General features: G+C 37.8%; 1 protein-coding gene across 1 annotated transcript; it reads left to right on the forward strand.

The window, feature by feature from the left end:
• Positions 1–606: 606 nt before the first annotated feature.
• Positions 607–15,264, forward strand: LOC149813113 (DEK domain-containing chromatin-associated protein 3-like). Its single transcript, XM_089992491.1, has 12 exons — positions 607–756; positions 1,870–2,493; positions 2,602–2,635; positions 10,953–11,032; positions 11,154–11,213; positions 11,374–11,484; positions 11,606–11,686; positions 11,776–11,856; positions 13,127–13,607; positions 14,204–14,319; positions 14,421–14,451; positions 14,869–15,264. The coding sequence occupies exons 2-12, from the start codon at positions 1,990–1,992 to the stop codon at positions 15,030–15,032; spliced, it is 1,743 nt and encodes a 580-aa protein (XP_089848617.1). The 5' UTR covers positions 607–756; positions 1,870–1,989; the 3' UTR covers positions 15,033–15,264.
• Positions 15,265–15,845: the final 581 nt, after the last annotated feature.

Consider the following 15,845-nt stretch of genomic DNA (forward strand, 5'->3'; position numbering starts at 1 on the left):
TAATTATATATATATATATATATAATATTTATACAAATCGATGTTTTCTCGAGAAAAGCTCGCTTTTTTAAAATATCACTAGACTTTCCCTCGCCAACATTTTTCCAAGAACGAGATTTTTGACTATGATTCTAACGGGGCCCACATCATCAACAATTCAAAACATGGTCACCGGGTCTCAGGCCGGGTTGTGATCCAAAACTGCAAGCTGCATATATAGTTCTTTCATTAACAAACTCTGCCTTTCCATTATTCTTTATTTCAGGCAAACCGCTGCCACGGCCCGTCCAGATCTGCGCTTCCTCATATCCTATTTTACCCGTAACGCTCCAACCCGATCCGGTCCACGAACATCTTCTGGACGTGGCTCTCCCACCATCGGTCCCCCACCCATGCATCAAACCCAATTTTTGAAAGCCCCCCCCCACACGTGCGACACGCCTATACAACTGGTACCGTGCGATTAGAGAGCCACGTTGATTGAGCGATGAGGGCCGTGCGATCGGAGAAGCAAAAACCCCCGACCCATTTTTGAAGCCAGTCCACCCGGTCAAAATCATTTTGAAATATCGTTTTAAGTCCGTGCTATAAAGGCTAAAACCCTCAGTGAGCGAGGGAGGGAACTAGGGACGAAATCGTGAGGGGGAGCGGTCTCGCTGTGCTTCTCTTCTCGAAAAAATTAGGGCAAAGTGAGTGAGCTCGGAGATCTCTCGTCAATGGTGATTCCGTCAGATTCCGGCGTTTCCGTCGCTCTCGGTGGGTTCTATTCTCGTTTCTCTCTCTCTCTCTCGTATTATGGTCCTCTTTGCGAATTCGGGCGTTTCACGCTCTTGTTGCTTGATATCTCTAAATATTTTTCCACTTCTCTGTGATTTGTGGTTTTTTATCTTTTTTTTTTCGAGTTTCTTTTTATTTTCGTGTTTTTTTATCTTGAAACCGTGTTGGATAGATCTAGGGAGTACTCGTTTTTTTTTGCTGTTAATTTGACTCGCTTCATCTTTTCTAGGGTTTTGATTCTCTGGAGCTCATTTTACGAGTTTCCTTAATTTGCCTTTTGATTTTAGCCTTGGTGTTTCTTTTGCTGACCGTGTCTTTTTCCTTCCATTTTTTTCATCTCGTCCGACTTTTTTACAGCAAGTTCTAGTATTTTTAGCATATTTTAGTTTTCCCTTTTGATTTCTGATGTTACAATTGTTTTAACGATAATAAACGAGTTGATTTAGCGAGAGTGGTGGATTTTACTTTTTTTTGACTGAAAATCGTAGAGTTTGCTCTTAACTCGACAATCTCATCTACTTTAGGGTTTTGATAGTAAGGCAATCATCCTAGTCATTTTGTTAGTTTGCATCGTTCGTTCGTTTAAGGGGTTTAGTTAGAAGATTTTTTTTTGTTTCTTTTCCCCTTTTAATTCTTCATAGCTCATATCTCTCAGTTTTCTTGTTTTTCCCTTCTGATTCAGTGCATTTTGTTAAGTGATCTTTGCGATTCTTTTTTTCTGACTTAGAGAGGATTTTTATATGCTGTATTTGGTGGAAAACACTTGTCTTTGCTTTCAAATTTACTTTCTTATGATACCCTACGGGTTTTACTGTTAAATTCGTTTTCTGCATTTTTTTATTTTGCGTCTTTCTTTTCTTGTGGAGTTCCTCACAAGTTGTGTATATTTTTTCCTTTCGTTTGAGGACATCTACAGTTTTCATTTGCCATGAATTCTGGCTTTCTATCGCAATTTTATCACTTCCTTTTTCTAGTGCATTTTCTGCATTTTTTTCTGTCTTGTGGGGTGTTCTCTTTACTCCTGTGTTCGAGTATTTTTTTGGTTAGTTTCATTGAGTTCTGACACTTGTGTCTTTTTTTTGTTTTTTTCAGGGAATTGATTTGAAGGGGAATTCTTTGGATGGGTGATTGAAACTGTTGAGCTGATAGTGTATTATATCTTGGGTTTGATCTCGTTCCCTTTAGGTTTTGAACTGCTTCCAAGGTTTTGAAATGGCAGAGAAAGAGAAGGACGCAGAGGTTACAGAGGCTTCAGCTAATGGAGACCTTCCTGTGAAGGAAGAGGATGACACTAAAGCTTCTGAAAAGGCAGAAGAGGATGGAAAGAAAGATGTGACAGGAGGGAAGGGCAAGGAAAAAGAAGAGGATTGGAAAAAGGAGGAGGAAGAGGGAAAGGAAGGAGATGAGAGCACTGAGAATGGAAAACAGGCAGAGGAGGCTGATAAAGTTGAGACTAAGAGTGAGAACAGCAAGGAGAAGAAGGAAACCAAGAAACGGGGGCGTGGTGCTGGGAAAGCTAAAGAGAAAGAAGACATCAAGAAAGAGGACACCAAGGATAAGGAGAAGGATACAGAGGTGAAGCGGAATAAGAAGAAAAAAGAGCCTAGTACACCTGCATCAGCTGCCATAGAGCGGCCAGCAAGAGAAAGAAAATCAGTTGAGCGGTTTGTGATTTCTAGTGAGAAGGATCTAAACAAAGAGTTCCTTATCGAAAAGGTTTTCTTTTTAAATAATTTATTTAGAGGGTTTTGTTTCCCTTTTGCTCAGTTTTTTGTTGTCATGTTTTTTGACATTTGAATGTCGTGCCTGTGGATGCTATGGAAGGGCCGTGGAACACAACTGAAAGACATACCCAATGGTGTGTACCTTCTCTTAATCAGTCTCTTATATGTACTATTTTCTTGCTTATGTTTATGTATTCATAATCTTACTTGCACCTTAAATCTTCATATATTGGTGCACTTGGTTTTTTATGCTTTTAAGGATTATGGTGATATTTTCTTGTTAGGATGATATATTTTTAATCTTCCCCTTATTCGGACTGTTCCCTGTTGTGTTGCCCTCAAGCAGCAGTTACTTTGTCCAGATGTGTGATAATCTTGAAGGATCATTTTGAATTGTTAGTTTGCAAGGTTTTGGTATATATGTTGTTGTTGTTGCTGCTGCTCCTCAAAACTGTCAAATTCTGGTATGCATCATATGTTCTCTGATGTACTTATCTGGTTCTTATATGCTTAGTTTTGGTGGTATGCTTTTCATGATCCCTTGGAAATTTTGATACATTATAGCCAATGTGGTCTAATGATGCTGGATGCTCCACTTTAGCGTGTGATGCATACATCTTAATGCAAGATGGAGGATACTTCAAACTTCAAAGTACAATTTAAGTTGCTGATAGAAGCTTTATGCATAGCTTTGATGGTTAATTAGTTATGTTTATTTGTGAGGTGTCTTCTATGATTTAGATTGAGGCTTTGGCCTTGAAACTGTGTTGCTATTTAAAATTTTTAGGAACCTTCTTGCCGACAATTGCTTTCGAATGCTTGGTTTTATTTATATACAAAACAAATGTTAAGGCAAGGGCCAATCCAAGTCCTGTGGCTTGTTTTGGAAGTATGTAGCTAAGTGCTTCATGAATGTGTGGGTGTGTGCGAGAGGCTTCCTATGCAAATAATGCTTTTGGAAACATGAACTTTATGTGCAGTGTTTCCATGAAGGGGAGTTCCAACCATTTTTTATTCATTCTTGCCATCGAAGTTAAATGTGCTTTTGATGTTGATCTATTTTTTAATTGAAGGAAATTTTTTGTCACCTAGCTTTTATGTTTTAGTTTTGGTTGATGAGGTCATGTTCTGTTGAGTAATTTGAGTACGGAGAATGGTTGGCTGGAATAATGTCATGGTGACATTCTGGAATGTGTGGGGTAAGCTAGAAGCAATGACAGTGCATGGTCCTCTCCTTTAGTGTGATGAGGTCTTGTAAAACTTTTGTGTGATTTTAGAGCCTGACTAGAAGCAGTGGCAGTATGATGATCTTTTGCTTGGCAGTCGGGGAGGAGATGGGGTTAGATTTCTAGACTAATCCATTGTATAAGCATTTCTAGGTGTCTGGGACATATTAATCTTGTGTCAACCTATGTTACATGGATATGGGTACAAGAATGGAATACATTGCAGATATGCTTGATACAGTATTAATCTCGTGTCAACCTACGTTACATGGATATGGGTACAAGAATGGAATACATTGCAGATATGCTTGATACAGTATTAATCTCGTGTCAACCTACGTTACATGGATGTGAACGGTCTTACACACATATACAATTCTTAACCTAAAGCAATAAACTGTGAATATCATCTCAAGTGAAAACTCTTGAACAACAATTCTAACACTATAATTCAAAACATCAATCAATAAAAGCAAAATCAAATTGAAATGTAATGTAATTGATAATACATTTTAGAAGAAAAAGAATGCAAGTGGATACAAAGTAAAAAATCAAGATTATAAAAGCAGATAAGTTAATGACACAATGCTGATTTTGTCCATGAAGTTTCCTGCTGTTGTGTCATCACGAAATATGTATGCTAAGTTAAGTGTCCATCTGACCAAGAGTTGATTCTTACTTTTTTGGCCATCCTGAACGCATCCATAGGGTTAGATTTGGTCAAAACAACCTCCCACTATGAGTTCCAACGAGGGGATTCCTTCCCCACGAAGGTACCAAATACTTTTCCTATATATATATATATGTAATCTGTTTTTTGTTTCAAATGTGTTTACATACTCTTTGTTTCATCCATATACTCTGTGAGTCTGTTTAAAGTTTAAAATTCTAATTTTTACTCATTTTAATTTAGTGGTTTTATTTTTTTTATTAGATCAGAAATTGAAGGGGCTTCTTCTGCAAATGCTAACAGATCTAATCAACAAGATGATTATAAGTAAAATATAGCATTGTTATAGCGCAAATCATAGTTGTACGATCAACATGCTATATTTTGTTTCGATTATGTTAATTAGTTTCATGTTGAATACATATTTGCTATTACTTTTAGCAATTCATTGTGAATTCTATATTTTCTGTTTATTATTTGGTACCGACTAGGCTGACTAGTCCCGCCTAATCCTTGATTAGGACTTATAGGGGACTACCAACTAGGCACCAACTACCGCTTTTGACTACGTTGCGTGCATATGTAAGGGGGGTGCATTCTGTGTATGGTGCTAAGAGTTCTATGGTGATTGCTCTTTTTGTTTGTGTGCATGTGTGCGTGCGTACATGCATGTTACTTGTTCTAGAGGTGTTGTGTGTGGCTTGTGATGATGGAACTAATTATCACCCATATGACCAAGACACAGGTTGACATGTAATTTTCAGAGGGTTGTGTGCATGTTTGCATGTATACATGTGTTTATGTTTTACTTATTACAATTCTTTGTACAAGTACAAACACCTCTATAATATAAAGGAATTAGAAGTTCTATAAAGATATGTATGTTCTGCTCTATGTATGTAATATTTGTATATATTACAACACTACCAGCTTGACCGCAAATTTTAAGTTTCAATGTGGGTGTGCCAGGTACTTCAATACACCCATATAAATCGCTGATAAATATCTCTGGTCTTGTTTTGAACATGGTGTTTCCAAGATGCATGTTGGGGCATTTTCAGCATGTCTGATTTTGTTTTTAATTTGAACGATTGCATCCCATATTAGATCTTGGAGACTTTTCCATTCCTTTTCATGAGATGAATCATGACTTCATGCGCAAGATTCAAAAGAAAGAAATTGCAGAGGCTTTGAAGAAAATGAAATCAAGAAGGGCAGTTGGCCCAGATGGTATACCTATCGAGGCTTGGAAATGCTTGGGAGAGAAAGGTTTAGAATGGTTGACAAATCTTTTTAACAAGATTTGACGGACAAATAAGATGCCTAATGAGTGGATGAAGAGTACTTTGGTGCCTCTATATAAGAATAAGGGTGATATACAAGATTGCACAAACTATCGTGGTATAAAACTCATGAGTCATACTATGAAACTTTGGGAGAGGGTGATTGAGTCTAGGTTGAGAAAGGTTGTCATGATATCGAAGAATCAATTTGGTTTTATGCCTGGAAGATCAACTATGGAAGCTATACATCTTCTTAGACAACTTATTGAGAGAAATAGAGAGAGAAACAAAGATTTGCATATGGTTTTTATTGATTTGGAGAAGGCTTACGATAGAGTACTTAGGGACGTTCTCTGGTGGACAATGATGAAGAAATGTGTTTCTCTCAAGTACATTAGTATAATTAAAAATGTTTATTAAGGAGTAGTAACCAATGTCTGCACTTGTGGAGGGGTGACAACCAATTTTCCTATAACGGTTGGGTTACATCAAGGATCTGATTTAAGCCCTTTCCTATTTGCTATAGTGATGGATGAGCTTACGAGATCAATTCAAGAAAATGTGCCGTGGTGTATGTTGTTTGCTGATGATATTGTTTTGATTGATGAGTCTAGAGCTGGGGTTAATGCTAAGTTAGAATTGTGGAGACATACATTGGAAGCAAAAGGTTTTAAGTTTAGTAAAAGTAAGATAGAATACGTGAAATGTCGATTTAGTAAGCAACGAAGTAGTGATGGGAGTGTAGTGAAGCTTGATGAGAAAGAAATACCGGTGGATGATTCTTTCAAATATTTGAGATCTATCATTCAAAAGTATGGAGAAATTGATGGAGATGTAAATCATAGGATAAAGGTTGGGTGGATGAAATGGAAGAGTGCAACTGGAGTGTTGTGCGATCGTAGAATGCCATTGCGGTTGAAGGGAAAGTTTTATAGGACGATTATTAGGCCTGCTTTACTATATAGTACGGAATGTTGGGCTGCCAAGAGACATCATATTCAAAAAATGAGTGTAGCTGAGATGCGTATGCTGAGATGGATGTGTGGAAATACAATAAAAGCTAAGATTCAGAACGAGGAGATATGTAAGAAGGTAGGCGTTGCACCCATTGAAAATAAGATGAGAGAGAATCGTTTACGGTGGTTTGGACATATTCGACGAAGGCCTAATGATGCTCCAGTTAGAAGGATGGAGAAATGGGAAAATATATTAGTTAAAAGAGGTCGGGGTAGGCCTAGGAAGACATGGATGGAGGTGATAGGAAAGGATATGAATGCTTTGAACCTCACCAAGGACATGGCATTGGATAAAAATGAATGGAGGAGAAGGATTCATGTAGAAGACCCAGAATGATTTTCTTTGTTGGTTCATATCGCCGACCCCAATTGTTTTGGGATGAAGGTGTAGTTGTTGTTGCATCCCATATTAGTAGGGTCTTTGTGACTGGCTGATCTGCTATGCACAATCGATGAATCCGGTGACCGTGTTGGTCCAATTTTGTGATGGTTTTTTGTTGCTATGAGAATACAATCTATCCATGTATTTTTTTCGTAGTATCTTGATTTGGAATGGGCCAATATCTTGAAGTTATGCCTTGTATTAAACTTCAAAAGTTCAAACCAGTGTTATCAAAAATGCGCCTTGAGGCGCGACCCTCTGTGCCTCAAGGCGATTTTTTTTTACAACAAGATTTCAGAGACATAATAAACAAAGTTTTTGTAGGTTTATCTCATATATTTTCCAGTTATTTCAGTTATGTAACAAGTTTATTAGTATATTACTATATTTTAACTTTTGTTGGTTAATCTTGTATATTTTTCAGTTATTTCAGTCATGTAATTAGTTTTTTAATATATTTTAACTTTTGTTGGTTAATCTCATATATTTGTCAGTTATGTAATCAGTTTTTTAGTTAATTTTATATGTTAATCTCATATTTTTTAGAACAATCTCATATATTTTAACTTTTGTAGGTTAATCTCATATATTTTCTAGTTATATAATCAGTTTTTTAGTTACTTTTAAGTGTTAATCTCATATTTTTTAGAATAATCTCATATATTTTTAACTTTTGTTGGTTTATCTCATATATTTTCCAGTTATGTAATCGGTTTCTTGGTATATTTTATCTTTTGTTGGTTAATCTCATATATTTTTCAGTCATGTAATCATTTTTTAGTTACTTTTATATGATAATCTCATATTTTTTTAGAATAATCTCATATATTTTCCAGTTATTTCAGTTATGTAATCAGTTTCTTAGTAAATTTTAACTTTTTTTTGGTTAATCTCATATATTTTTCAGTTATAATCAGTTTTTAGTTACTTTTATATGTTAATCTCATATTTTTAGTGCTTATTTGAGATTTTCTATTTCTTAATGGTCGTTATTTAATCAATAAAGCATTTCTTTATTTATTTGTATTTGTAGATATTTTTTTATAATTTTTTTTAAGTTTTCATTTTTTTGAGGCTTACGCTTTACGCCTAGAGGCTTATGCCTCGCCTCGTTTTTTGGTGGAGCGCCTCGCTACGCCTCAACGCTTTTCACAACACTGGTTCAAACTAATCATCTGTTGTGACCATGGTGCTTCTTTTGCTGCTCAATCTGATTCATTACACACTAGCCATTCATTATTTGATTTATTATGGACTAAATCATGTGAAGAGATTTGCTTACTTGCCATAATTAATTTAACTAGAATTATGGAAGGCAAGGTACATTTTGGGTGCATTTGATGCACCGGACAAGTAGTCCGGGGACAAGTCTTATACAAGTCACACCTAGGGGTGGCAATCGGGTCGGGTTGGTGGGGCAGCATACCTCAACACGAACCTGACCCGTTTATTAAATGGGTCGGCTGTGGCAAACACGAACCCGACCCATTTATTAAACGGGTAGCTTGACCCGACACGGTTAACCCATTTAATAAACAGGTTGGTGGGTTAGCGGGCGGGTTGGCGGGTTGGGTTCGTGTTAGCGGACGGGCGGGCGGGTCGGGGTTGGGTAAACGGGTTGGCGGGTCGGGTAAACAGGTTGACCTGCCCACCTAACCCGTTTATTAAACGGGTCGGTCGGGTTGTCATACCCCTAACACGAACCTGACCCGTTTAATAAGTGGGTTAGGCGAGTCAACCCGTTTACGACACGAAACCGTTTAAGCCAAACCCGAACCCGCCTAAGAAGCGGGTTGGCGGGTTGTGTCAGATTTTGCCACCCCTAGTCACACCCCTATGGGTGGTACTCTTGTCCTGACATTGGGATGCAGGGCATCCAATTTGAGAGAGAGAGAGAGAGAGAGAGAGAGAGAGAGAGAGAGAGAGAGAGAGAGCATCCTTATGACGATGTGAATAATATATAGTGCCAGTCTTAAGCAAAATGTGTTATTTCTTTACCGAAAAAAATAAATGTTGTATTAGGTAATGGGGACCTGAGAGTTTTAGCTTTTTCTTTGGGAACACCCTTAGTTGTCAAAGGCGCTAGGCGAAGCCTAGCTGGTGAGCCCTTAAAAATACTAGGCAGGGACTAGGCGGACTAGTCGGTACCCCAATTTATTTTTTTTTTTAAAAATACACAAAATATCTAAAGAAACTACTAAAATTAATAACAAACATGTAGACAATATAAAATCAATCAACAATAAGCAATAGACAAAACACAATATGTCGTCGGACACTATAAAGCAATTATATTAAATAACCTGCTCAATAAAATTAAGAATAAATGAACAATTGGATAAACAAACCATACAACTAACAATGTGAATGTACAATATGCAAAAAATAAAATCATGTATGCAAAAAAATTAACAAAATAGACATAAAATAAGGATGACTTATAAGAAGAAGAAATGAACAATTGAATAAATAAACCATGCAACTGATAACCTGCTCAAAAAAATTAAAAATAAAATGAACGGGATAAAAAAATCATGCAACTAAGAATGTTAATAAACAATATACAGATCATGCAACTAAGAATGTTAATAAACAATATACAGATCATATATGAATCACACACACACACACACACACACACATATATATAACTCAAAAATATAACTCACAAACATAACTTTGAAACAGTCAACCAGAAATATAACTTAGAAGTTAGAAACAATCAAACAGATTATATATAAATTATATTACACACACATGTATACAGTCAAACAGATTATATATAAATTATATTACACACACACACACACACACACACACACATATATATTATAACTGAAAAACATAAACTATGGAAAAAGGAAAAATGAAGAAAAAACTGGAAGAATAAGAAGAAAAAAAGGAAAAGGGAAGGCAAAACAGGAAGTAGAGAAAAAGGAAAGGGAAAGAAAAACAAGGAGAAGAAACAAAAAGAAAAAGGGAAGGAAAAACAGGAAGAAGAAAGAAAAAGAAAATGGAAGGAAAAACATGAAGAAGAAAAAAAGGAAAAGGGAAGAAAAAACAGGAAGAAGAAGAAAAAAGGAAAAGGGAAGGAAAACCAGGAAGAAGAAGAAAAAAAAGAAAAGGGATGGAAAAACATGAAGAAGAAGAAAAAAGAAAAGAGAAGGAAAAAAATGGGGTGCGGAGGAGAGAAGAAAACCCAGAGAGAGAGAAACAAGACATACCTTTTTTCTTCTTGCTGTTCACCGCCGAGAGAGGGAAATGGGCGAGAGAGGGAGACAGCGAAAAGGGCCCTTTCTCCTTTTATAATCCGCGGTCAACATACTTAAAAAAAAGACAGAAATAGGCTTTTCGGTCCACGCCTAGGAGAGCTAGACGGCTCCCATTTTCCAAAATTGAGCCTTACCACCCAAACCCTATCGCCCAGGTGGTAGGGCTGTCCCTAGGCGCTGCCTTTGACAACCAAGGGAACACCTAGTTTCTTGTGCCAAAACTGCTGGTTGTTTCATGGTTGCCGACTGTTTTTTAATTTTATTTGTAGGTTCCTTCTCTTCATTGTCTGTATTATATCTGTTGTTTACTTGATTAGCTTCACTTATTCTGGTCTGGATGTGTATGATGTTGCTTTGTTTGCTGTCGGCGGCATGAAAATGGGAATGGAAATGAATGCATTTTGTTTTCTTCTATGGTGTTTGCTATTCTATTATCAACAAACTTATTCCTTTGCGAACTTAGCTTACACACCATGCAGGTTCAACAAGTATTCTGTAGCTAAAAAAGAGTTTCCATTCTGTTCCCTCTTTTATGCATTTGATATCTATCATGGCAAGTGTTTGTCGTACTTATTTGTGTATCTTTCCTTTCACTGTTTCAGTTGCATACAAGTTGTCCAAAAGAAAATCTGATGATGCATTGAAGATGTTGCATACTATTATTTATGGGAGGAGAGGGAAGGTGAGGCTGTTAAGATCATCTTTGAGCATTTTTCCTGTAATATTGAAGATTTGTTTTGCTGTGCAACTTTTGCCTTCAATCCATGGGATTATTTCTGATTGTTGACTGTCTTGTTTTGCAGAGTCCTCATATTAAAAGTAATATTTCTCAGTTCTCGGGCTTTGTTTGGGGTGATAATGTGGTAAGCTGCCAGCCATAGGGAAAATAAATGATGTTATTTGGCAAATCACAGAATTAGCAGTGTTCTTGTCATATAGCATATTGTTGTTGAGGGGTGTCTTCTGATTGTATCTGCAATTTTATCATAGCTTCAGCTGAATTTGCAACTGCAATTGGTGTAGGAAAAACAAAAGAGCAAAATAAGAGAGAAGCTTGATAAATGTGTCAAGAGCAGGTTGTTGGATTTCTGTGAACTGTTTGATGTGCATGTTGCAAAGGCGACTGATAAGAAGGTTATGAATCATCACTGCTGTTGCTTTACGTCCCAATTTCTTTGTGGTGGTTCACAGATATCATTGTATGCGTTATGTTCTGAATCATGGTTTGCATTATAATCTGGTTATTCATGTGCAGGAAGACATTGTTGCTAAACTGTTGGAATTTTTGGAATCTCCCCATGCTACAAGAGATATCTTGATTGCAGAAAAGGAGCAGGTGCAGAAAATCTGGTTTGGCATTTCTGATGCAAAATTCTGTTTGCTGTCTTTATTGCTTGCTTACCAGAATCTGCTTTCGGTTCTCAGTCGAGTAAAAGCAAAAAGCGCAAAAGGGTTGTGAGGTCTTCTGGAAAGTCTCCTAGTTCTTCAGTGAAGGCTTCAGCAAAGGTTCTGTCTGACCTTGTTTCTGATGGTTTCTTGTGTAACTTCCAATTTAATGGCATTTATTCGAATTGGTTAGATGAGCAGGGGTATTTAAGTAATTTAATCAATATTCCCTGTCTGAGGTCTTTTTATACTTAAAGGCAAAAGAACAACATAAGACAGACATCTAGGATAGGAGGGCACAACTCCTTGGATTGCCTCCCTCTTTTCTCCTTGCCGCCTTCTTTACCTTGTTTTTCTTGTGCAGTATATGACTTCCAAGGAGAAAACTAACATGGTATTAGTTTGGGCTGAGGCTAAGGTTCGATTGAATGATTGGCTACTGATTTTATTTTTATTACCCTACCTTTTCTTTCTTACTATTCCTGCTTCATTCCTTCCTCCTTGTGTCCTGTTAGTCTTCCCTCCTGTAAGTGTCAAACCCTTAGTCTGGTGCTAAACAATCATGCATTAAGGAGGTAAAAGAGTGGAATGAAAAAATGAATAAGAGGAAGATCTGAGTTTTTGATCTAAGTGGCCCTCACATCAAACCTGGTTGATTAAGAAGTCAGTAAGAAATTGATGTGGTTTTCTCATTTCACCTGCTGATGTCATCATTTTGCTGATGCCAACAGTCAAATCAACAATGGAATTTGCCTTTTGGTGTTACATTCAATTATACAGCTTACTGCTCTTGTTTAGCCTCTGTTTTCCTTGCTGGGCAGTATGCAGTTTCAGATTCTACATGGAGGATGCAATCCAAGCCAATTCCTCAAATTCTGGTGATGGTACAGCTTGGCAGCATGCAGTTTCAGATTTGTTGGGCCCGTGCAGCCTAATCGATTGATGGAGTCGGCTCAAGAAAGCTGTTCTCCTTCATGATGGATCCGTTATGGATGTGTTTTATAAGTGGAATTCTAATTGTTTGCAGCAGCCCTAGATATCAAAAGAGATCCAGGTTTTCTAACAAAGTCCATCCAAAGTTCCAAACCCACATTTGGTTGTGTGAAGAGGTTAGGAAGTAGTTAAGAGGCCAGCTGATTGTTATGGATGTAAATAGCATTCGGTGTCCATGGTATAAAACACTTTAAATGCGGGTTGTGGCAAAAGTGTATGCTGAAAAACATAGTCTGAACTTCCATGAGATGTTCAATCTTGTTTGGATGGAGTGAACTTGAGTTGTACTTTGACCTGCCACTGATTATGGTTTGGAATTGTGTTATTTCTTACTGTTTTTGTTATTATAGCTTATTTGCAACTGAGTTTGGCTTATTCTTGTTTTGTTGTGCTGCAGAGGCAGAAGAAGAATGATGGTACTCCAAAAGGAAGGAGGAAGAAGAATGACTCAAAAGAGGTTGATGATGATGACCAAAAGGATGAGGATGAAGAAGAGGAAGAGGAAGAGGAAAAAGAAGGCGACTCTCCTGTGGCTGATGAAGGTGACAAGTCTGATGAGAGTGACGAAGAACCAGAAGAGAAGTCAGAGGATGAGGATGCAAATAAGGGGAGGACTTCCAAGAAATCCTCAAGAAAACGTTCAGCGCAGAAGGTTTTCACAAAGAAAGCTGAAACTCCAAAGAAAGTCACCTCTTCAAAACCCACCAAAAGTCCTTCAAAATCCCCTTCGAAGCGTGGGAAGACAAAAGAGAAGGGTGGGAACACAGAAGAGAAGCCTAGCTCTAGTGCGAAGGTTTTCTCAAGGAAGAAGAAGAGTGACGATAAAAAGGAAGATAAGTCCTCTGCTCCTGAGAAAACTGCTTCCAAAGGGAAAACAGGTAAAAATGTAGTGGCTCCATTTTTTTCTTTTTCTTGGCTATTAGCTACAACCTAATACCATGATCCTGCTTAGTTACCAGAGGGGAATGATTGTTGGCCTAAAGGTTTGAATAAAATTAACTTTCTATCGGTAGTTAGGGGCTCATATTACCATAAGACATTTGTTCTCGCTATGTGGGTAAAATTTTATGTTCCTTGATTGATTTGAGTCAAGCTTCAGGTAATTGCTTGGTTTATAAGCTGTATCATACACTTCATGTTTGATTTTGTCTAAAGTTTCTACTACTTGGATTTACTTGGTTGAGACTTTGGGCATGTGATCTTAAGTCATTGAGTCATGTCTGTGGCCACGTCGGTTGAAACCATGAGGGCTTGAATGAAGTCAACCATAGTCCAAATTCAATTATGGACTGCATTTAATTCTTAGTTGGCTCAAGTTGAGCCAACCGTGCATGATGTAGCTGGGCTGGTCTATGATGGACTCTGCTGATGGTTTATGGAAGTGCATCTTCTTAGATGGATGCAACTTCATCTACTTCTAGTTGTTTGATGTCTTTTATGTTGAACCTTACAAATTTTCTTTGGATTTTGAAAGGTAAGAAGGTTGCTAAAGCAAAAGATGAACCCCGCAAGAAAGAAAAAGCCAATCCTACTGAAGAGGAGCTGAGAAAGGCTATATGTGGCATTTTGAAGGAAGTTGATTTCAACACTGTAAGTTTTTTCAAAATTCATCTTGATTCTTCCCACATTCATGTTGCGATTCTTCCGAACCATGCTTTTCATTTAAATATACATTCTTCCTGTTGTTTCAGGCAACCTTTACGGACATTCTCAAGCAATTAGGTGTGCATTTTTATCTTTTTCCACAAGTATAGTTGTAAGTTGTGTGTGCCTGCTCCATAAGATAGTTGCTAGCCCATGACACCATGTTCTTAGTGTGGTGAATTGAGTAGGTTGTACATTGCTCCATGGATAGCAGCTGTCGTCTACTTTGACATTCTGTTGTCCTGTCCATGGAGCATATTTAGCGTCTCTTATCATCGAATTTACTAATGGAACTCGACAGTGGGTGAACCCTCTAGATGAGATGCATAGCATACGTCTGTGCTCTCGTATGCTGGTTGCTTTTAATCGAGCACTTCAGACCATATGGGATGGTTTGGGCTATATTAGAATGTGGTTGATATTTATCAAGGCATTTCATGAGAAGTCTGTGGCTGATACTGTCTTTCGGATCCTTGCCTACCTGCTTTGGTGCAGCTGCTCATTTCAAAACAGACTTAATGCCGCGGAAAGCGGAAGTAAAGGGTATGATCCAGGAAGAGCTAACCAAACTCGCAGACGAGGCCGACGAAGATGAAGAGGATGGAGATGGAGAAAAGGAAGATGACACTGAACAAAAAGAAGGGGAAGATGGTGCTTGAAATGCCACAGATATTTATCAAAACGGCGGTGTTTTGAGAGGCATGTACACTTTTTACCAGTTTTTAGGCTTTAAGCATGTCAAACGGCGCTAACAGCGATTCCTTGCTGGCAACTGCCCTATTGTTTCTCTTTTTTGAATTCGGTGGTAGAAATATTTAGGTCAAGTTGATTGGGGAAACTCAGTCATCTAAATGTTGACATGTTGATGTATAAATAGCATTGTATCTTTCATTTTCTGCGTTTCAACTGATTCTTGCGTACTTGGTACCGGTGGATGTTGCAGGCTCGCCGATGGTCATGTTTGTGTTTGGTTATAGGCTTTGTTACTTAGTCTCTTGTGTTTGCTTCTGAATGCTGATATATGATTTATAGGTATATCCTTTGAACTTCTTTACATGTCTACTGGTTCTGGCTTTACTTTCAGATGAGCATTCCGATGGCCCATAGTTCAGTTTAGACATTGTTCGATCGAGGCCCTCACTTAAACTGAGCATTTAGGTTTGGCCCATTGGTCAGACCCCCAAGTGATCCCTTGGGTCAAATCACTGGATCCCAAATCATATGTTTGCCATCATCCTCACAACCTAGGGTCCGAAACAAGCTGTTTTTTGAAAAAGTGGGTCCGTCCTAGACTCCTAATGACTCATCACCTTTTCAAGTGTCCCCAAGATACCCCAAGCTTAGACTCGACCTGGCATAGAATATGCACTTGAGACAGGATCAAGGCACGTATGTAGGATGTAAACGATTCGGACAGGTCTGATATCTCATCACATGTTTAGTCAGATTCGGTGGCAGATGTCAGATCTGAT

Source organism: Nuphar pumila, chromosome 16 (genome assembly GCF_984573655.1).
Source record: "Nuphar pumila chromosome 16, dmNupPumi1.hap1.1, whole genome shotgun sequence".
In the NCBI taxonomy this organism is placed as follows: Eukaryota; Viridiplantae; Streptophyta; class Magnoliopsida; order Nymphaeales; family Nymphaeaceae; genus Nuphar; species Nuphar pumila.